The sequence below is a fragment of the Nothobranchius furzeri genome, chromosome 7 (assembly GCF_043380555.1).
Source record: "Nothobranchius furzeri strain GRZ-AD chromosome 7, NfurGRZ-RIMD1, whole genome shotgun sequence".
Classification (NCBI taxonomy): domain Eukaryota; kingdom Metazoa; phylum Chordata; class Actinopteri; order Cyprinodontiformes; family Nothobranchiidae; genus Nothobranchius; species Nothobranchius furzeri.
The window spans coordinates 44150187-44173465 of NC_091747.1; the positions used below are offsets into that span (position 1 = coordinate 44150187).

Below are 23279 nucleotides of genomic sequence, written 5' to 3' on the forward strand. Positions count from 1 at the left end.
GTAAGGCTGTCTCCTCTGCAACGTGCCTTCCTTGCAAATGACTGCAAATCTCAATTCCATATGCCGCCTCGTATAGTGCTTTATTACATTTGCACGTCCCAGCAACGTTGCTTTGTGATAATACCACCAATAGATAGAAAAGCCTGTGAGGTATGAAAAAAATCGTCATGATTTATTCAGAAGGGCTCATTTCCCACTAAAGTCATATGAGATAAATATGACCATGTACAGGGTATCCAGAGATCAAGGGTAAAAATGGATGCACTGAGGCAGTAACACTATTTGAAATGGAATGATTTTTCACCCCGTGGAAGACGCTGTTGCAGGGTGTTTCACCCACGCCAGCTTGGGTGTCTCCCCAGTCATTATTAAACTGCTCGTTGCATTGTGTAAATGGCAGATGCCATTTTTCCTGTTTCTAGACAGCTCTTGTTACCTGATAGGACTGCTGAATGAGTCAGTGTCTCTGGCACTAATGCTGCCAAACACCGTTCCCACCGCTGCGTTTTCAGGAATATTCCACTCGTAGACTGAGGAGAGGAAGACGGGCGGCTCATCCACGTCCCCCACGAGGATCTTCAGAGTCGTCCTGTCCCTGAACTCTTCCAGTGGCAGAAAGCGGGTGTCAATGTGATCGTTAACTGCCTCTGCCGCCATGACATAACGTTTCTTGGATTCGTAGTTCAAAGGCTGTGAAGTAAAGAAAACAACTCTGTTAACTTTAACCACCTAATATGAGGGAGTAGGGCTGGGCAATAAATAGAAAATTTATCGTTATCGAAATTTCTGAGTCTTATTGGGATAATTTTTCCCATGTCAATAAATTTGATAGTAAAAAAATGAAAAGACGTGTGTTGGTTGGCAACATTCATGTCCCTTCAAGAAGCTGTACCACCTTGAGTCACGTAAAAATGTGACTCAACGCGATACATGTGACAGCCCCATCTAGTGGACAACTTTTGTTTCTGTGCATACCTGTAGTTATCGTCCATTTAATGTTATCAAGGTGAAATCCTCAATACATTGTGATATTAATTTTAGGCCATATCACCCAGCTCTAGATGGAGGGGAATTAATTTTATTATCTTAGGAGACTGGTAATAGTGCTACAATATCAACCATATATATATATACATACATATATCTATCTATCTATCTATCTATCTATCTATCTATCTATCTATCTATCTATCTATCTATCTATATATATATATATATATATATATATATATATATATATATATATATATATATATATATATATGTATATATGTATACATATATATGTATATATATGTATATATGTATATATATATATATATATATATATATGTATATATGTATACATATATATATATGTATATATGTATACATATATATATATATATATATGTATATATGTATATATATATATATATATATATATATGTATATATGTATATATATATATATATATATACATATATATATATAGATATATGTATATTTATGGTTGATGATGAAAACTCACCGGGTGTAAAAAGGCATTTTTAAAAAACTCGTAGACAAATTGAGATTTGTTTTGATTAGACTGAGTTAATTTCCAATCCAAGTTACCGCCATTGTAAATGGTAAAAAATGCCGAATGGCATCTACTAGTATCATACAACCCCCCCAAGGTGCTTTACAACACATCCACACATTTACCAATGCACACACACACATTCACACTCTGGTGGTGATGAGCTACAACGTAGCCACAGCTGTCCTGGGACACACTGACAGAAGTGCTGTGCCACCAGTCCATCTGACCACCACCAGCAGGCAAAGAAGGTTTAGTGTTTTGCCCAAGGACACGACTGCAACGGACTGAGCAGGGCTCAAACCTGCAACCCTCCGGATACAGGGTGAACACCTAACTCCTCTGCCACTGCCTGTTTTAAAATGGCTCTGTAACATAGCATTGGTCACCTTTTCACCAACAAATTGACCAGAAATTAACTTTCATTTGCAGACACAAAAACACCATCTGTCTGGTCCAAGAAGGAGAACTCTGCTCCAGTCCAGAGTCATAACATTCTCAGTCAAGGTCTCATGCAACCAAAACTGCTGCATCCTCACTCTGAATAAAGTTCAACCTCCTAAAAGTTCCTAAGTGACTTTACAACTTCTAAGTTGAAATAATCAAATGCGTTGAATGAACCAGATGTTTAAACCGAATGTTTGAATAATCTGTGCTTTAATCAATGATGGGTTTAAAATGAATATTGTTCCTGCAATGATCCCTTTCAGATCTTAACTACTCCAGATCAGTATGAGTTGATTTAACAAGTTAATCTATCAGTACACTCATACGCGTTAAAATAAGATTATCGTTAATGTTTAACATCCACTTCACATAAGAGTTTAAACATCCCCATTCACACAAAGAGTTAGCCATCTTTGTATCTGAAGGAAGGATTTACTACTGAGGTATTTTGGGTAAAGCCCTCAAACGTGTCAAATTCTGATTTGCCAAATTTATTAGCAATGTGATTCAACAAAACAGGAATTACTTCCTGATTAATTCAGTTTCTCGCCGACTCTCGAACCGGCCAATTCGGGAACAAGCATTTTGAAAGCATCCCATCTTTTGACCTCAAGTCAAAACCTCTCTGCAACACTTGATGTTATCAGACAAAGCAGCTCTTCTAAGAGCCAACAAACAGCCTTAGATGCTAACAAGCATTTCAGCTTCCTGTCATGACCTGGAGATATCTCAAGACTAGACGGGTCATATCGGAGCTAATCTACGAGTTCTTGGTACCTAGAGGTCCATGACCATCCCGATCTCATGACCCCCCTGCATCTGAACGGGGATCTCCACACTAGGGCTGGACGATATCGAAAAAATTATATAGATAAAAAAATTATATTGATCGATATCTATAATTATTGAAAAATAGTGAAAACAATTGTAGAACATATTTTACATGCACCCCTGGCCATTTTATTTTTAATATTTTGATTTTTTTCTCTGCCTCTTCTCGCTGCACCATTTTTAGGGCTGCCACAAAAGACTACTTTAGTAGTCAACTAATTGCTAGTTTTGTTAACGATTAGTTGACTACTTGTGTTATTAATAAAAGTTAAGCTTATTGCTCCAGGATGCTCTAATATACCCATCATTACCTTCTAGTCTGAAGTGTGATCAGCTGTGAGCCATCTAATAATAAAGACAGGATGATAGCTTATCAAACAACTTTTAATTAGGCCCGAGCAGCGAAAGCGCTGCGAAGGCCTCTTGTTTTTGCTCCGTTTATTATTATTTTTAGGCCCGAGCAGCGAAAGCGCTGCGAAGGCCTCTTGTTTTTGCTCTGTTTATTATTATTAGGCCCGAGCAGCGAAGCGCTGCGAAGGCCTATTGTATCTGCTCCGTTTCTTTTTCTTTTTTTTTCTTTTTTTTTCTTCCGCGTCTTTGGATGGCCTTTAGGGGGTCTTAGCATATCCAAAAACTCACCAAATTCTGGCCCAATATAGAAAGTGCGTGAAATTTACATATTTCACTGGCAACGTGAAAGTTGGTAAAAAAATGTTTCGACAGCGCCCCCTGGAAAATTTAAAATACCCCTCCGCTTTGACCTTTTTTCATAGTAGAGTGATGAAATTTGGTACACTTGTAGAACTCAACAATACGCACAGAAAAGCCTCTCGCACCCATGGTCAAAATCAAACAGGAAGTCAGCCATTTTGGACTAAAGTGGCCATTTTGACCCCGTTTTGGCCATTTCTAGGGTCTATATTTGGTTGAACAGTTTGGTCATTTTTCGCACGGTGGTCTCAAAAATAGTGTGCGATCGAACAGAAGCGATGGACGATTAAAATGAGACAATAAAATTGACTTTTCGTAAATACTGAAGGGGCGGGACCAGGCCTCAAAGTTCGAGCACTCGCCAAAAAAATTCAAATTGCTATAATTTCATAAATGAAAGAATTACAGTTAAAGAAATGTTCTTTGGACAATCGTCATCGCCCTACGAAGACAAATGAATGGTCGATTGATGATGTCACATAAGCCCCGCCCCCTCAGGACTTAAAAGGTCAAGTTTTACTGGGAAATTTTCCAAAATTCGCCCTTTCAAATAATCAACCCAAATTTGTAGCAGGTAACTGAAGACAAGTTGGGGTTGCTTGGCGTCACTTTATGGGGGTTTTCTCCAGGAGGCGGGGCTGTGGCGGCGCGGCGAAGTCAGGTGTACCGACGTGGCCTTACGTTTGCCTCCCATTTTGTCATTTCTAGAGATATCGCCACAAAACTTCTTGGGAGTGATCCAAGTCCAGCCCCCCAAAAAATGTGATGTGAACATCCGGTGGGCGTGGCCTATTTTCTGAAATAGCGCCCCCTAGGACCATTAAAACTGCCAGCCCCAAGCCATGCTTTGACTGAGGAGTACAAAATTTGGTACACTAATGTGGTGTCTCAGGACCTACAAAAAAGTCTCTTGTGGCCAAGTGCAAAGTCGCACAGGAAGTCGGCCATTTTGGTCCAAGTACTCGATTTAGTGGTTTTCGCACACGTTGTTTGGAGAGTGATGCTCCGTCGCCCTTTTCACCAATTGTCTTCAAGCTTCTGCTATATACTCTTAAGACATAGATGAAAAAATTCAACCGTCGGATTTTAAATAAGTATAAAGGATTGGGCGTGGCTAAGCCTCAAACTTTGACCTGTCGCCACACCACTCTTTTTTTCACAGCTCCCTATTGGACTCCTTTTACCCAATCACCAGCAATCTCTGGCAAATAGCAGCTGACAAGTTGAGGTCACTTGGTCTCCAGTACTGGCAGGTTTCGAAAAAAGGCAGGGCTTTGGGAGCATGGCGAAATTCGCCATCACGCCATGGCTATACGTTTGCCTCTCATTTCTTCAATTATCGTGACATCGCCACAAAATGTCTGGTGAGTGATCCGAGTCTGACCCCCAATAGAACTGGACAGCTGAAGTTTGTGGGCGTGGCCTATTTTCTGAAATAGTGCCCCCTAGGACCATTAAAACTGTCAGCCCCAAGCCATGCTTTGACTGAGGATCACGAAATTTGGTACACTAATGTAGTGTCTCAGGACCTACAAAGAAGTCTCTTGGAGCCAAGCGCAAAGTCGCACAGGAGGTTGGCCATTTTGGTCCAAGTACTTGATTTAGTGGTTTTCGCACATGTTGTTTGGACCTTGATGCCCCGTCGCCCTTTTCACCGATCACCTTCAAACATCTGCTATGTACTCTTAAGACAAAGGGGAAAAAATTCAACCGTCGGATTTTAAATAAGTATAAAGGTGTGGGCGTGGCTAAGCCTCAAATTTTGACCTTTCGCCATTACATTACTTGACTTAACTCCCATGTGCATGATCAGATCGTATATCAAACGTTGTCTGTGTGATCACTGACCACATCTGAAGACAATGATAATGTGGACAGCTGACATCACCTAAGCCCCGCCCCCTGACTATTGGAAGTCCATTGATTTTTGGTGAAATGCCCATATTTGTCCCCTTTAATTTAGTCAACATGACACTAAGGTCATGCACTGTCTTCATGATGTTGTAATGACCATTCAGATCTGATAGCTTTCCAGATAGGGAGGGACTTTGATGCCATGGCGAATTCTGGCGTGACGCCATGACCTTACGTTTGACTGTAACTTCCACAAACAGCCTCCAATCTGCCCGAGACTGAACATTGCAATGAACAATCATGCCCTTTAGCCAACGAGGCACAAACGGTTGGAGAATGTTGTGTAATATCACCACAGCGCCCCCTACATACCTTTAAAACTGTAACAACTCCTACAGAAGAGGTCGTAATTGCATCAAACTTGCCATATGTTATCACACAAAGGAACCCAACACAATCATGTGGTAATTGGTAGATATAGCTTTAGCTCCGCCCCTTGACAGATATTAGGCCCTGAATAACACATGCATGATGCAATTCACACCAAATTGCACACAAATGACTCTTATCAACCTAGAAACTTCTTCATGGAATATTTCCTAAATTTGGAACAGCACCCCCTAGATACAATAAAACCTTTGTTACTTCTGCAAAAAAGCTCCAAACTATATTAAACTTGATGGGAGTCATCACACAACTGCAATCAACACATGTATGTGCTCACTTTTTCAAATCACTTTAACTCTGCCCACTTGCAGCCTTTTGTCTCTAGATGACACATGCAACAATTGATTGGTACCAAATTAACAGGAAACCATCTTTGATGACCAAATATACCTCTATGGGATTTAGTTGTAAATGGTCACAGCACCCCTAGATAGGTTCAAACTTTATTAACTTCTAAAGACAAAGTCAGAATGGCAATATACTTGGCTTGTGACATCACATGACTGCACCAAACACATTGATGTGGTTGTTGGTTTTAATCCCTGTAGCTCTGCCCCTTTCAGCTCACTGGTTCTAGAAAGAACACACAGTGTCTGATTGATGTCAAAATAACAGAAAACCATCTTTGTCAACCAAAGCTGACCTCAATGGGTCACAACGCACTCTAGATAAATTTGACCTACGATAACTTAAAAAAACGTGGTCAGAAAAGCATTAAAGTTTGTCTCTGTTATCACACCACCAGTGTGGTAAATATAGAGTATGCCCTAGTGGTGAGACGTGTAATATAATGGTGGGCTCAAAGGGGATGCTGAGTCAGGGTGAGGTGCGGATGAGGTGACCGTTAGCAGTTTCTGGTGTCGGGGTGGTTGACGTTTCTGTTTCGCAGACGTAGCCTGGTGCCCCGGGCTGCCGGCCAGGCCGGAGCGGCGCGGAGCTGCGAGGGCCGAACGACGCTGCTTGCAGCTTTAATTAGGCCCGAGCAGCGAAAGCGCTGCGAAGGCCTCTTGTTTTTGCTCTGATTAGGCCCGAGCAGCGAAAGCGCTGCGAAGGCCTCTTGTTTTTGCTCTGATTATTATTAGGCCCGAGCAGCGAAAGCGCTGCGAAGGCCTCTTGTTTTTGCTCTGATTATTATTAGGCCCGAGCAGCGAAAGCGCTGCGAAGGCCTCTTGTTTTTGCTCTGATTATTATTATTTTTTGTTATTCCGTGCCCCCTTTGAACAGCTTTTTGGGGACCTTAACATACCCCAAAACTCACAATATTTTGCACACTTGTCAGGCCTGGTGAAAAATTTGATATTTTAAAGGTCCCAAAAAAATCGCAAAGAAAATGGCTGAACAGCGCCCCCTACAAAGTGAAAAAAACCCCTCTCCATAAAGCTTAGTTTATCGTACAGTTATGAAATTTGGTATACTTGTAGTACTCAACAGTCCGCACAGAAAAGTCTCTTGCAACCATGGTCAATATCAAACAGGAAGTCGGCCATTTTGGGTTGAAATGGCGATTTTTTGCCTTTTTTGCCGTTTTTAGGGTCCGTCTCTGATTGGATTGCTCGATCATTTTTCGCACGATCGTCTCAAAAATTGTGTAAAATTGCTCAGAAGGGATGGGCGAACAAAATGAGATAAGGATTCTGAGTTTTCGTATATGTTGAAGGGGCGGAGCCAGGCCTCAAAGTTTGACTACTCGCCAAAAAAATTTAAATTGCTATAACTTCATAATTGAACGGAATAGAGTTACCAAACTTTCTGTGGTAATTTGTCATTGACCCACAAAGTAAATTGAATGGTCGGTTGATGACATCACACAAGCCCCGCCCCCTCAGGACCAAAAAGGTCAAGTTTTACTGTGAAAGGTCCCAAATTGCCCCATTTCACTTAATCACCACAAATTTGGAGCTGGTAACTCAAGGCAAGTGGGGGTTGCTTGGCGTCACTTTATGGGAGTTTTCGGCAGAGGGCGGGGCTGTGGCGGCGCGGCGAAGTAAGGCGTACTGCCGTGGCCTTACGTTTGCCTCCCATTTCTTTATTTCTAAAGATGTCGTCACGAAACTTCTTGTGAGTGATCCTAGTCTGGCCCCCCAAAAAATCTGACGTGAACATCCGGTGGGCGTGGCCAATTTTCTGAAATAGCGCCCCCTAGGACCATTAAAACTGTCAGCCCCAAGCCATGCTTTGACTGAGGATTACGAAATTTGGTACACTAATGTGGTGTCTCAGGACCTACAAAAAAGTCTCTTGGAGCCAAGTGCAAAGTCGCACAGGAAGTCGGCCATTTTGGTCCAAGTACGCGATTTAGTGGTTTTCGCACACGTTGTTTGGAGAGTGATGCTCCGTCGCCCTTTTCACCGATCTCCTTCAAACTTCTGCTTTATACTGTTAAGACATAGGGGAAAAAATTCAACCGTCGGATTTTTCAAAAGTTGAAAGGTGTGGGCGTGGCTAAGCCTCAAACTTTGACCTGTCGCCACGCCACTCTTTTTTTCACAGCTCCCTATTGGACTCCTTTTACCCAATTACCAGGAATCTCTGGCAAATACGAGTAGACAACTTGAGGTCACTTGGTATCCAGTCCTGTTAGGTTTTGAAAAAAGGTGGGGCTTTGAGAGCATGGCGAAATTCGCCATCACGCCATGGAAATACGTTTGCCTCTCATTTCTTCAGTTATCGTGACATCGCTACGAAACTTCTGGTGAGTGATCCTAGTCTGACCCCCAATAGAAATTGAGAGATGCAGTTTGTGGGCGGGGCCTATTTTCTGAAATAGCGCCCCCTAGGACTATTAAAACTAACAGCCCCAAGCCATGCTTTGACTGAGGATTACGAAATTTGGTAACCTAATGTGTTGTCTCAGGACCTACAAAAAAGTCTCTTGGAGCCAAGCGCAAAGTCGCACAGGAAGTCGGCCATTTTGGTCCAAGTACGCAATTTAGTGGTTTTCGCACACGTTGTTTGGAGAGTGATGCTCCGTCGTCCTTTTCACCAATCTCCTTCAAACTTCTGCCATATGCTCTTAAGTCATCGGGGAAAAAATTCAACCGTCGGATTTTTCAAAAGTTGAAAGGTGTGGGCGTGGCTAAGCCTCAAACTTTGACCTTTCGCCACGCCACTCTTTTTTTCACAGCTTCCTATTGGACTCCTTTTACCCAATCACCAATAATCTCTGGCAAATAGCAGTAGACAACTTGAGGTCACTTGGTATCCAGTACTGGCAGGTTTCGAGTAAAGGCGGGGCTTTGGCAGCATGGCGAAAATCACCATCACGCCATGGAAATACGTTTGCCTCTCATTTCTTCAGTTATTGTGATAGCGCTACGAAACTTCTTGTAAGTGATCCTTGTTTGACCCCCAAGAGACAAACATAGCTGAAATTTGTGGGCGTGGCCTATTTTCTTAAATAGCGCCCCCTAGGACCATTTAAACTAATAGTCCCAAGCCATGCTTTGACTGAAGATTACGAAATTTGGTACACTAATGTGGGGTCTCAGGACCTACAAAAAAGTCTCTTGGAGCCAAGCGTAAAGTCGCACAGGAAGTCAGCCATTTTGGTCCAAGTACGCGATTTAGTGGTTTTCGCACACGTTGTTTGGAGAGTGATGCTCCGTCGCCCTTTTCACCAATCACTTTCAAACTTCTACTATATACTCTTAAGACGTAGGGGAAAAAATTCAACCGTCGCATTTTTCAAAAGTTGAAAGGTGTGGGCGTGGCTAAGTCTCAAACTTTGACCTTTCGCCATTACTTTACTTGACTTAATAACTCCCATGTGCAAGATCAGATCTTTTTCAAACTTTGTCTGTGTGATCATTGACCATATCTGTAAAAAATGACAATGTGGACAGCTGACATCACCTAAGCCCCGCCCCTGACCACAGGAAGTCTATTTTTTTATGCTGAAATGCCCATATTTGTCCCCTCTAATTTAGTCAACAAGACACCAAGGTCATGCACTGTCTTCATGATGCTGTATTGACCATTCAGATCTGATAGCTTTCCAGAAAGGGAAGGGCTTTGATGCCATGGCGAATTCTGGCGTAACGCCGCACCCTTACAATTCAATTTAATGGTGAGCTCAGAGGGGATGCTGAGTAAGGGTGAGGTGCGGACTAGGAGGCCATTTGCGGTTTCTAGTGTCGGGGCGGTTGACGTTTCTGTTCTGCCAGACGTGCCCTGGTGCCCCGGGCTGTCGGCCAGGCCGGAGCGGCGCGGAGCTGCGAGGGCCGAACGACGCTGCTTGCAGCTTTAATTAGGCCCGAGCAGCGAAAGCGCTGCGAAGGCCTCTTGTTTTTGCTCTGATTATTATTATTTTTTGTTATTCCGTGCCCCCTTTGAACAGCTTTTTGGGGACCTTAACATACCCCAAAACTCACAATATTTTGCACACTTGTCAGGCCTGGTGAAAAATTTGATATTTTAAAGGTCCCAAAAAAATCGCAAAGAAAATGGCTGAACAGCGCCCCCTACAAAGTGAAAAAAACCCCTCTCCATAAAGCTTAGTTTATCGTACAGTTATGAAATTTGGTACACTTGTAGTACTCAACAGTCCGCACAGAAAAGTCTCTTGCAACCATGGTCAATATCAAACAGGAAGTCGGCCATTTTGGGTTGAAATGGCGATTTTTTGCCGTTTTTGCCGTTTTTAGGGTCCGTTTCTGATTGGATTGCTCGATCATTTTTCGCACGATCGTCTCAAAAATTGTGTAAAATTGCTCAGAAGGGATGGGCGAACAAAATGAGATAAGGATTCTGAGTTTTCGTATATGTTGAAGGGGCGGAGCCAGGCCTCGAAGTTTGACTACTCGCCAAAAATATTTAAATTGCTATAACTTCATAACTGAATGGAATAGAGTTACCAAACTTTCTGTGGTCATTCGTCATCCACCCACAAAGTAAATTGAAAGGTCGGATGATGACATCACACAAGCCCCGCCCCCTCAGGACCAAAAAGATCAAGTTTTACTGTGAAAGGTCCCAAATTGCCCCATTTCACTTAATCACCACAAATTTGTAGCTGGTAACTCAAGACAAGTGGGGGTTGCTTGGCGTCACTTTATGGGAGTTTTCGGCAGAGGGCGGGGCTGTGGTGGCGCGGCGAATTCAGGCGTACCGCCTTGGCCTTACGTTTGCCTCCCATTTCGTCATTTCCAAAGATATCGTCACGAAACTTCTTGTGAGTGATCCTAGTCCGGCCCCCCAAAAGATCTGATGTGAACATCTGGTGGGCGTGGCCTATTTTCTGAAATAGCGCCCCCTAGGACCATTAAAACTATTAGCCCCAAGCCATGCTTTGACTGAGGATTACGAAATTTGGTACACTAATGTGGTGTCTCAGGACCTACAAAAAAGTCTCTTGGAGTCAAGTTCAAAGTCGCACAGGAAGTCGGCCATTTTGGATCAAGTACGCGATTTAGTGGTTTTCGCACACGTTGTTTGGAGAGTGATGCTCCGTCGCCCTTTTCACCAATCTCCTTCAAACTTCTGCTATATACCCTTAAGACATAGGGGAAAAAATTCAACCGTCGGATTTTTCAAAAGTTGAAAGGTGTGGGCGTGGCTAAGCCTCAAACTTTGACCTGTCGCCACGCTACTCTTTTTTTCACAGCTCCCTACTGGACTCCTTTTACCCAATCACCAGGATTCTGTGGCAAACAGCAGTAGACAAGTTGAGGTTACTTGGTCTCCAGTACTGGCAGGTTTTGAAAAAAGGCGGGGCTTTGGGACCATGGCGAAAATCGCCATCACGCCATGGAAATACGTTTGTCTCTCATTTCTTCAGTTATCGTGATATTGCTACGAAACTTCTGGTGAGTGATCCTAGTCTGAGCTCCAAGAGAAATAGACAGCTGAATTTTGTGGGCGTGGCCTATGTTTTGAAATAGCGCCCCCTAGGACCATTTAAACTATTAGCCCCAAGCCATGCTTTGACTGAGGATTACGAAATTTGGTACACTAATGTGGTGTCTCAGGACCTACAAAAAAGTCTCTTGGAGTCAAGTTCAAAGTCGCACAGGAAGTCGGCCATTTTGGATCAAGTACGCGATTTAGTGGTTTTCGCACACGTTGTTTGGAGAGTGATGCTCCGTCGCCCTTTTCACCAATCTCCTTCAAACTTCTGCTATATACCCTTAAGACATAGGGGAAAAAATTTAACCGTCGGATTTTTCAAAAGTTGAAAGGTGTGGGCGTGGCTAAGCCTCAAACTTTGACCTGTCGCCACGCTACTCTTTTTTTCACAGCTCCCTACTGGACTCCTTTTACCCAATCACCAGGATTCTGTGGCAAACAGCAGTAGACAAGTTGAGGTTACTTGGTCTCCAGTACTGGCAGGTTTTGAAAAAAGGCGGGGCTTTGGGACCATGGCGAAAATCGCCATCACGCCATGGAAATACGTTTGTCTCATTTCTTCAGTTATCGTGATATTGCTACGAAACTTCTGGTGAGTGATCCTAGTCTGAGCTCCAAGAGAAATAGACAGCTGAAGTTTGTGGGCGTGGCCTATATTCTTAAATAGCGCCCCCTAGAGCCATTAAAACTTTCAGCCCCAAGCCATGCTTTGACTGAGGATTACGAAATTTGGTACACTAATGTGGGGTCTCAGGACCTACAAAAAAGTCTCTTGGAGCCAAGCGTAAAGTCGCACAGGAAGTCGGCCATTTTGGTGCAAGTACGTGATTTAGTGGTTTTCGCACACATTGTTTGGAGAGTGATGCTCCGTCGCCCTTTTCACCAATCACCTTCAAACTTCTGCAATACACTCTTAAGACATAGGGGAAAAAATTCAACCGTCGGATTTTTCAAAAGTTGAAAGGTGTGGGCGTGGCTAAGCCTCAAACGTTGACCTTTCGCCATTACTTTACTTGACTTAATAACTCCCATGTGCATGATCAGATCTTTTTCGAACTTTGTCTGTGTGATCATTGACCATATCTGTAAACAATGACAATGTGGACAGCTGACATCACCTAAGCCACGCCCCCTGACTACAGGAATTTATTTTTTATGCTGAAATGCCCATATTTGTCCCCTCTAATTTAGTCAACATGACCCTAAGGTCATGCACTGTCTTCATGATGCTGTAATGACCATTCAGATCTGATAGCTTTCCAGAAAGGGAGGGGCTTTGATGCCATGGCGAATTCTGGCGTAACGCCGTAATCTTAATATTCAATTTAATGGTGAGCTCAGAGGGGATGCTGAGTCAGGGTGAGGTGCAGACTAGGAGGCCATTCGCGGTTTCTGGTGTCGGGGTGGTTGACGTTTCTGTTCTGTCAGACGTGCACTGGTGCGACGGCAGACCGGAGCGGCGCGGAGCTGCGAGGGCCGAACGACGCTGCTTGCAGCTTTAATTATTTTTTGTTATTCCGTGCCCCCTTTGAACAGCTTTTTGGGGACCTTAACATACCCCAAAACTCACAATATTTTGCACACTTGTCAGGCCTGGTGAAAAATTTGATATTTTAAAGGTCCCGAAAAAATCGCAAAGAAAATGGCTGAACAGCGCCCCCTACAAAGTGAAAAAAACCCCTCTCCATAAAGCTTAGTTTATCGTACAGTTATGAAATTTGGTACACTTGTAGTACTCAACAGTCCGCACAGAAAAGTCTCTTGCAACCATGGTCAATATCAAACAGGAAGTCGGCCATTTTGGGTTGAAATGGCGATTTTTTGCCGTTTTTGCCGTTTTTAGGGTCCGTTTCTGATTGGATTGCTCGATCATTTTTCGCACGATCGTCTCAAAAATTGTGTAAAATTGCTCAGAAGGGATGGGCGAACAAAATGAGATAAGGATTCTGAGTTTTCGTATATGTTGAAGGGGCGGAGCCAGGCCTCGAAGTTTGACTACTCGCCAAAAATATTTAAATTGCTATAACTTCATAACTGAATGGAATAGAGTTACCAAACTTTCTGTGGTCATTCGTCATCCACCCACAAAGTAAATTGAATGGTCGGATGATGACATCACACAAGCCCCGCCCCCTCAGGACCAAAAAGATCAAGTTTTACTGTGAAAGGTCCCAAATTGCCCCATTTCACTTAATCACCACAAATTTGTAGCTGGTAACTCAAGACAAGTGGGGGTTGCTTGGCGTCACTTTATGGGAGTTTTCGGCAGAGGGCGGGGCTGTGGCGGCGCGGCGAATTCAGGCGTACCGCCTTGGCCTTACGTTTGCCTCCCATTTCGTCATTTCCAAAGATATCGTCACGAAACTTCTTGTGAGTGATCCTAGTCCGGCCCATCAAAAGATCTGATGTGAACATCCGGTGGGCGTGGCCTATTTTCTGAAATAGCGCCCCCTAGGACCATTAAAACTGTCAGCCCCAAGCCATGCTTTGACTGAGGATTACGAAATATGGTACACTAATGTGCTGTCTCAGGACCTACAAAAAAGTCTCTTGGAGCCAAGTGCAAAGTCGCACAGGAAGTCGGCCATTTTGGTCCAAGTACGCGATTTAGTGGTTTTCGCACACGTTGTTTGGAGAGTGATGCTCCGTCGCCCTTTTCACCATTCTCCTTCAAACTTCTGCTATGTACTCGTAAGACATAGGGAAAAAAATTCAACCGTCGGATTTTTCAAAAGTTGAAAGGTGTGGGCGTGGCTAAGCCTCAAACTTTGACCTGCCGCCACGCCACTCTTTTTTTCACAGCTCCCTACTGGACTCCTTTTACCCAATCACCAGGATTCTGTGGGAAACAGCAGTAGACAACTTGAGGTTACTTGGTCTCCAGTACTGGCAGGTTTTGAAAAAAGGCGGGGCTTTGGGAGCATGGCGAAAATCGCCATCACGCCATGGAAATACGTTTGCCTCTCATTTCTTCAGTTATCGTGATATCGCTCCGACACTTCTGGTGAGTGATCCTAGTCTGACCCCCAAGAGAAGTAGACAGCTGAAGTTTGTGGGCGTGGCCTATTCTCTTAAATAGCGCCCCCTAGGTCCATTTAAACTAATAGCCCCAAGCCAAGCTTTGACTGAGGATTGCGAAATTTGGTACACTAATGTGGTGTCTCAGGACCTACAAAAAAGTCTCTTGGAGCCAAGTGCAAAGTCGCACAGGAAGTCGGCCATTTTGGTCCAAGTACGCGATTTAGTGGTTTTCGCACACGTTGTTTGGAGAGTGATGCTCCGTCGCCCTTTTCACCAATCTCCTTCAAACTTCTGCTATATACTCTTAAGACATAGGGGAAAAAATTCAACCGTCGGATTTTTCAAAAGTTGAAAGGTGTGGGCGTGGCTAAGCCTCAAACTTTGACCTGTCGCCACGCCACTCTTTTTTTCACAGCTCCCTACTGGACTCCTTTTACCCAATCACCAGGATTCTGTGGGAAACAGCAGTAGACAACTTGAGGTTACTTAATCTCCAGTACTGGCAGGTTTTGAAAAAAGGCGGGGCTTTGGGAGCATGGCGAAAATCGCCATCACGCCATGGAAATACGTTTGCCTCTCATTTCTTCAGTTATCGTGATATCGCTACGAAACTTCTGGTGAGTGATCCTAGTCTGACCCCCAAGAGAAATAGACAGCTGAAGTTTGTGGGCGTGGCCTATTCTCTTAAATAGCGCCCCCTAGGACCATTTAAACTAATAGCCCCAAGCCATGCTTTGACTGAGGATTACGAAATTTGGTACACTAATGTGGTGTCTCAGGACCTACAAAAAAGTCTCTTGGAGCCAGGACAAAGTCGCACAGGAAGTCGGCCATTTTGGTCCAAGTACGCGATTTAGTGGTTTTCGCACACGTTGTTTGGAGAGTGATGCTCTGTCGCCCTTTTCACCAATCACTTTCAAACTTCTGCTGTATACTCATACGACGTAGGGGAAAAAATTCAACCGTCGGATTTTTCAAAAGTTGAAAGGTGTGGGCGTGGCTAAGCCTCAAACTTTGACCTTTCGCCATTACTTTACTTGACTTAATAACTCCCATGTGCATGATCAGATCTTTTTCAAACTTTGTCTGTGTGATCATTGACCATATCTGTAAAAAATGACAATGTGGACAGCTGACATCACCTAAGCCCCGCCCCCTGACTACAGGAAGTCTATTTTTTATTCTGAAATACCCATATTTGTCCCCTCTAATTTAGTGAACATGACACTAAGGTCATACACTGTCTTCATGATGTTGTAATGACCATTCAGATCTGATTGCTTTCCAGAAAGGGAGGGGCTTTTATGCCATGGCGAATTCTGGCGTAACGCCGTAACCTTACAATTCAATTTAATGGTGAGCTCAGAGGGGATGCTGAGTCAGGGTGAGGTGCGGACTAGGAAGCCATTTGCAGATTCTGGCGTCGGGGTGGTTGACGATTCTGTTCTGCCAGACGTGCCCTGGTGCCCCGGGCTGCTGGCCAGGCCGGAGCGGCGCAGAGCTGCGAGGGCCGAACGACGCTGCTTGCAGCTTTAATTAGGCCCGAGCAGCGAAAGCGCTGCGAAGGCCTCTTGTTTTTGCTCTGATTATTATTAGGCCCGAGCAGCGAAAGCGCTGCGAAGGCCTCTTGTTTTTGCTCTGATTATTATTATTTTTTGTTATTCCGTGCCCCCTTTGAACAGCTTTTTGGGGACCTTAACATACCCCAAAACTCACAATATTTTGCACACTTGTCAGGCCTGGTGAAAAATTTGATATTTTAAAGGTCCCAAAAAAATCGCAAAGAAAATGGCTGAACAGCGCCCCCTACAAAGTGAAAAAAAACCCTCTCCATAAAGCTTAGTTTATCGTACAGTTATGAAATTTGGTACACTTGTAGTACTCAACAGTCCGCACAGAAAAGTCTCTTGCAACCATGGTCAATATCAAACAGGAAGTCGGCCATTTTGGGTTGAAATGGCGATTTTTTGCCGTTTTTGCCGTTTTTAGGGTCCGTCTCTGATTGGATTGCTCGATCATTTTTCGCACGATCGTCTCAAAAATTGTGTAAAATTGCTCAGAAGGGATGGGCGAACAAAATGAGATAAGGATTCTGAGTTTTCGTATATGTTGAAGGGGCGGAGCCAGGCCTCAAAGTTTGACTACTCGCCAAAAAAATTTAAATTGCTATAACTTCATAATTGAATGGAATAGCGTTACCAAACTTTCTGTGGTCATTTGTCATCGACCCACAAAGTAAATTGAATGGTCGGTTGATGACATCACACAAGCCCCGCCCCCTCAGGACCAAAAAGGTCAAGTTTTACTGTGAAAGGTCCCAAATTGCCCCATTTCACTTAATCACCACAAATTTGGAGCTGGTAACTCAAGGCAAGTGGGGGTTGCTTGGCGTCACTTTATGGGAGTTTTCGGCAGAGGGCGGGGCTGTGGCGGCGCGGCGAAGTAAGGCGAACCGCCGTGGCCTTACGTTTGCCTCCCATTTCTTTATTTCTAAAGATGTCGTCACGAAACTTCTTGTGAGTGATCCTAGTCTGGCCCCCCAAAAAATCTGACGTGAACATCCGGTGGGCGTGGCCAATTTTCTGAAATAGCGCCCCCTAGGACCATTAAAACTGTCAGCCCCAAGCCATGCTTTGACTGAGGATTACGAAATTTGGTACACTAATGTGGTGTCTCAGGACCTACAAAAAAGTCTCTTGGAGCCAAGTGCAAAGTCGCACAGGAAGTCGGCCATTTTGGTCCAAGTGCGCGATTTAGTTGTTTTCGCACACGTTGTTTGGAGAGTGATGCTCCGTCGCCCTTTTCACCAATCTCCTTCAAACTTCTGCTATATACTCTTAAGACATAGGGGAAAAAATTCAACCGTCGGATTTTTCAAAAGTTGAAAGGTGTGGGCGTGGCTAAGCCTCAAACTTTGAACTGTCGCCACGCCACTCTTTTTTTCACAGCTCCCTACTGGACTCCTTTTACCCAAACACCAGGATTCTGTGGCAAACAGCAGTAGACAACTTGAGGTTACTTGGTCTCCAGTACTGGCAGGTTTTGAAAAAAGGCGGGGCTTTGGGAGCATGGCGAAAATCACCATCACGCCATGGAAATACGTTTGCCTCTCATTCCTTAAGTTATCGAGATATCACCTCGAAATTTGTTGTGAGTGATCCTAGTCTGACCCCCAATAGAAATGGACAGCTAAAATTTGTGGGCGTGGCCAATTTTCTGAAATAGCGCCCTCTAGGACCATTAAAACTGCCAGCCCCTAGCCATGCTTTGACTGAGGATTACGAAATTTGGTAAACTAATGTGGAGTCTCAGGACCTACAAAAAAGTCTCTTGGAGCCAAGTCCAAAGTCGCACAGGAAGTCGGCCATTTTGGTACAAGTACGCGATTTAGTTGTTTTGGTACACGTTGTTTGGAGAGTGATGCTCCGTTGCTTTTTTCACCAATCGCTTTCACACTTCTGCTATATACTCTTAAGACGTAGGGGAAAAAATTCAACCGTCGGATTTTTCAAAAGTTGAAAGGTGTGGGCGTGGCTAAGCCTCAAACTTTGACCTGTCGCCACGCCACTCTTTTTTCACAGCTCCCTACTGGACTCCTTTTACCCAATCAGCAGGAATCTCTGGCAAATAGCAGTAGACAACGTGAGGTCACTTGGTCTCCAGTACTGGCAGGTTTCAAAAAAAGGCGGGGCTTTGGGAGCATGGCGAAAATCGCCATCACGCCATGGAAATACGTTTGCCTCTCATTTCTTCAGTTATCGTGATATCACTACGAAACTTCTGGTGAGTGATCCTAGTCTGACCCCAAGAGAAATAGACAGCTGAAGTTTGTGGGCGTGGCCTATTTCCTTAAATAGCGCCCCCTAGGACCTTTTAAACTAATAGCCCCAAGCCATGCTTTGACTGAGGATTACGAAATTTGGTACACTAATGTGTTGTCTCAGGAAAAAAAGTCTCTTGGAGCCAAGTGCAAAATCGTACAGGAAGTCGGCCATTTTGGTCCAAGTACTCAATTTAGTGGTTTTCGCAGACATTGTTTGGAGTATTATGCCCCATCGTCCTTTTCACCAATTGCCTTCAAACTCCTGCTATATCCTCTTAAGACATAGGGGAAAAAATTCAACCGTCGGATTTTTCAAAAGTTGAAAGGTGTGGGCGTGGCTAACCCTCAAACTTTGACCTTTCGCCATTACATTTCTTGGCTTAATAACTCCCATGTGCATGATCTAATCTATATCAAACTTTGTCTGTGTGATCACTGACCACATCTGAAGACAATGCCAATGTGGACAGCTGACATCCCCTAAGTCCCGCCCTCTACTACAGGAAGTCTATTGTTTTATGGTGAAATGCCCATATTTGTCATGATCTGAAAGCTTTCCAGCGGCCCTAGATAAGTTTAACCTACAATAACTTCAAACAACGTGGTCAGAAAAGCATTACAGTTGGTCTGTGTCATCAGATCCACGAGAGTCGTAAAGGTAGAGTATGCCCTAGTTGTGAGACGTGTAATATAATGGTGTCCTCAGAGGGGATGCTGAGTCAGGGTGAGGTGCGGACGAGGTGATCGTTTGCGGTTTCTGGTGTCGGGGTGGTCGACGTTTCTGTTCCGTGGACGTGCCCTATTGCCCCGGGCTGCCGGCCAGGCCGGAGCGGCGCGGAGCTGCGAGGGCCGAACGACGCTGCTTGCAGCTTTAATTAGGCCCGAGCAGCGAAAGCGCTGCGAAGGCCTCTTGTTTTTGCTCTGATTAGTTTTTGTTATTCCGTGCCCCCTTTGAACAGCTTTTTGGGGACCTTAACATACCCCAAAACTCACAATATTTTGCAAACTTGTCAGGCCTGGTGAAAAATTTGATATTTTAAAGGTCACAAAAAAATCGCAAAGAAAATGGCTGAACAGCGCCCCCTACAAAGTGAAAAAAACCCCTCTCCATAAAGCTTAGTTTATCGTACAGTTATGAAATTTGGTACATTTATAGTACTAAACAGTCCGCACAGAAAAGTCTCTTGCATGCATGGTCAATATCAAACAGGAAGTCGGCCATTTTGGGTTGAAATGGCGATTTTTTGCCGTTTTGGCCCTTTTTAGGGTCCGTTTCTGATTGGATTGCTCGATCATTTTTTGCACGATCGTCTCAAAAATTGTGTAAAATTGCTCAGAAGGGATGGGCGAACAAAATGAGACAAAGATTCTGACTTTTCGTACATGTTGAAGGGGCGGGGCCAGGCCTCGAAGTTTGACTACTCGCCAAAAAATTTTAAATTGCTATAACTTCATAACTGAAAGGAATAGAATTACCAAACTTTCTGTGGTCATTCGTCATCCAGCCACAAAGTAAATTGAATGGTCGGATGATGACATCACACAAGCCCCGCCCCCTCAGGACCAAAAAGGTCAAGTTTTACTGTGAAAGGTCCCAAATTGCCCCATTTCACTTAATCACCACAAACTTGTAGCTGTTAACTCAAGACAAGTGGAGGTTGCTTGGCGTCACTTTATGGGAGTTTTCGGCAGAAGGTGGGGCTGTGGCGGCGCGGCGAAGTCAGGCGTACCGCCATGGCCTTACGTTTGCCTTCCATTTCGTCATTTCTAAAGATATCATCATGAAACTTGTTGTGAGTGATCCTAGTCCGGCCCCTCAAAAGATCTGATGTGAACATCCGGTGGGCGTGGCCTATTTTCTGAAATAGCGCCCCCTAGGACCATTAAAACTGTCAGCCCCAAGCCATGCTTTGACTGAGGAGTACGAAATTTGGTACACTAATGTGGTGTCTCAGGACCTACAAAAAAGTCTCTTGGAGCCAAGTGCAAAGTTGCACAGGAAGTCGGCCATTTTGGTCCAAGTACGCAATTTAGTGGTTTTCGCACACGTTGTTTGGAGAGTGATGCTCCGTCGCCATTTTCACCAATCTCCTTCAAACTTCTGCCATCTGCTCTTAAGACATAGAGGAAAAAATTCAACCGTCGGATTTTTCAAAAGTTGAAAGGTGTGGGCGTGGCTAAGCCTCAAACTTTGACCTGTCGCCGCGCCACTCTTTTTTTCACAGCTCCCTACTGGACTCCTTTTACCCAATCAGCAGGAGTCTCTGGCAAATAGCAGTAGACAACTTGAGGTCACTTGGTCTCCAGTACTGGAAGGTTTCAAAAAAAGGCAGGGCTTTGGGAGCATGGCGAAAATCGCCATCACGCCATGGAAATACGTTTGCCTCTCATTTCTTCATTTATCGTGATATCATTACGAAACTTCTGGTGAGTGATCCTAGTCTGACCCCAAAGAGACATAGACAGCTGAAATATGTGGGCGTGGCCTAATTTCTGAAATAGCGCCCCCTAGGACCATTTAAACTAATAGCCCCAAGCCATGCTTTGACTGAGGATTACGAAATTTGGTACACTAATGTGGTGTCCCAGGGCCTACAAAAAAGTCTCTTGGAGCCAAGCACAAAATTGCACAGGAAGTCGGCCATTTTGGTCCAAGTACGCGATTTAGTGGTTTTCGCACACGTTGTTTGGAGAGTGATGCTCCGTCGCCCTTTTCACCAATCGCCTTCAAACTTCTGCTATATACTCTTAAGGCATAGGGGAAAAAATTGAACCGTCGGATTTTTCAAAAGTTGAAAGGTGTGGGCGTGGCTAAGCCTCAAACTTTGACCTGTCGCCGCGCCACTCTTTTTTTCACAGCTCCCTACTGGACTCCTTTTACCCAATCAGCAGGAGTCTCTGGCAAATAGCAGTAGACAACTTGAGGTCACTTGGTATCCAGTACTGGAAGGTTTCAAAAAAAGGCGGGGCTTTGGGAGCATGGCGAAAATCGCCATCACGCCATGGAAATACGTTTGCCTCTCATTTCTTCATTTATCGTGATATCGTTACGAAACTTCTGGTGAGTGATCCTAGTCTGACCCCAAAGAGACATAGACAGCTGAAATATGTGGGCGTGGCCTAATTTCTGAAATAGCGCCCCCTAGGACCATTTAAACTAATAGCCCCAAGCCATGCTTTCACTGAGGATTACGAAATTTGGTACACTAATGTGGTGTCCCAGGACCTACAAAAAAGTCTCTTGGAGCCAAGCACAAAATTGCACAGGAAGTCGGCCATTTTGGTCCAAGTACGCGATTTAGTGGTTTTCGCACACGTTGTTTGGAGAGTGATGCTCCGTCGCCCTTTTCACCAATCGCCTTCAAACTTCTGCTATATACTCTTAAGGCATAGGGGAAAAAATTCAACCGTCAGATTTTTCAAAAGTTGAAAGGTGTGGGCGTGGCTAAGCCTCAAACTTTGACCTTTCGCCATTACTTGACTTAATAACTCCCATGTGCATGATCAGATCTTTTTCGAACTTTGTCTGTGTGATCATTGACCATATCTGTAAACAATGACAATGTGGACAGCTGACATCATCTAAGCCCCGCCCCCTGACTAAAGGAAGTTATTATTTTATGCTGAAATGCCCATATTTGTCCCCTCTAATTTAGTCAACATGACACCTAGGTCATGCACTGTCTTCATGATGCTGTAATGGCCATTCAAATCTGATAGCTTTCCAGAAAGGGAGGGGCTTTGATGCCATGGCGAATTCTTGCGTATGCCGTAACCTTACAATTCAATTTAATGGTGAGCTCAGAGGGGATGCTTAGTCAGGGTGAGGTGCGGACTAGGAGGCCATTTGCTGTTTCCGGTGACGGGATGATTGACGTTTCTGTTCTGCCAGACATGCCCTGGTGCCCCGGGCTGCCGGCCAGGCCGGAGCGGCGCGGAGCTGCGAGGGCCGAACGACGCTGCTTGCAGCTTTAATTATTTTTTGTTATTCCGTGCCCCCTTTGAACAGCTTTTTGGGGACCTTAACATACCCCAAAACTCACAATATTTTGCACACTTGTCAGGCCTGGTGAAAAATTTGATATTTTAAAGGTCCCAAAAAAATCGCAAAGAAAATGGCTGAACAGCGCCCCCTACAAAGTGAAAAAAACCCCTCTCCATAAAGCTTAGTTTATCGTACAGTTATGAAATTTGGTACACTTGTAGTACTCAACAGTCCGCACAGAAAAGTCTCTTGCAACCATGGTCAATATCAAACAGGAAGTCGGCCATTTTGGGTTGAAATGGCGATTTTTTGCCGTTTTTGCCGTTTTTAGGGTCCGTTTCTGATTGGATTGCTCGATCATTTTTCGCACGATCGTCTCAAAAATTGTGTAAAATTGCTCAGAAGGGATGGGCGAACAAAATGAGATAAGGATTCTGAGTTTTCGTATATGTTGAAGGGGCGGAGCCAGGCCTCGAAGTTTGACTACTCGCCAAAAATATTTAAATTGCTATAACTTCATAACTGAATGGAATAGAGTTACCAAACTTTCTGTGGTCATTCGTCATCCACCCACAAAGTAAATTGAAAGGTCGGATGATGACATCACACAAGCCCCGCCCCCTCAGGACCAAAAAGATCAAGTTTTACTGTGAAAGGTCCCAAATTGCCCCATTTCACTTAATCACCACAAATTTGTAGCTGGTAACTCAAGACAAGTGGGGGTTGCTTGGCGTCACTTTATGGGAGTTTTCGGC

General features: G+C 44.2%; 1 protein-coding gene across 1 annotated transcript in view; it reads right to left on the reverse strand.

The window, feature by feature from the left end:
• cdh19 (cadherin 19, type 2) overlaps nucleotides 1–23279 on the reverse strand; it is a 163880-nt gene that overhangs the window by 16317 nt on the left and 124284 nt on the right. The window contains exon 7 of the mRNA XM_054751411.2: nucleotides 437–690. Coding sequence (XP_054607386.2) covers nucleotides 437–690 — 254 coding nt within the window. The remainder of the gene's footprint in view (nucleotides 1–436; nucleotides 691–23279) is intronic.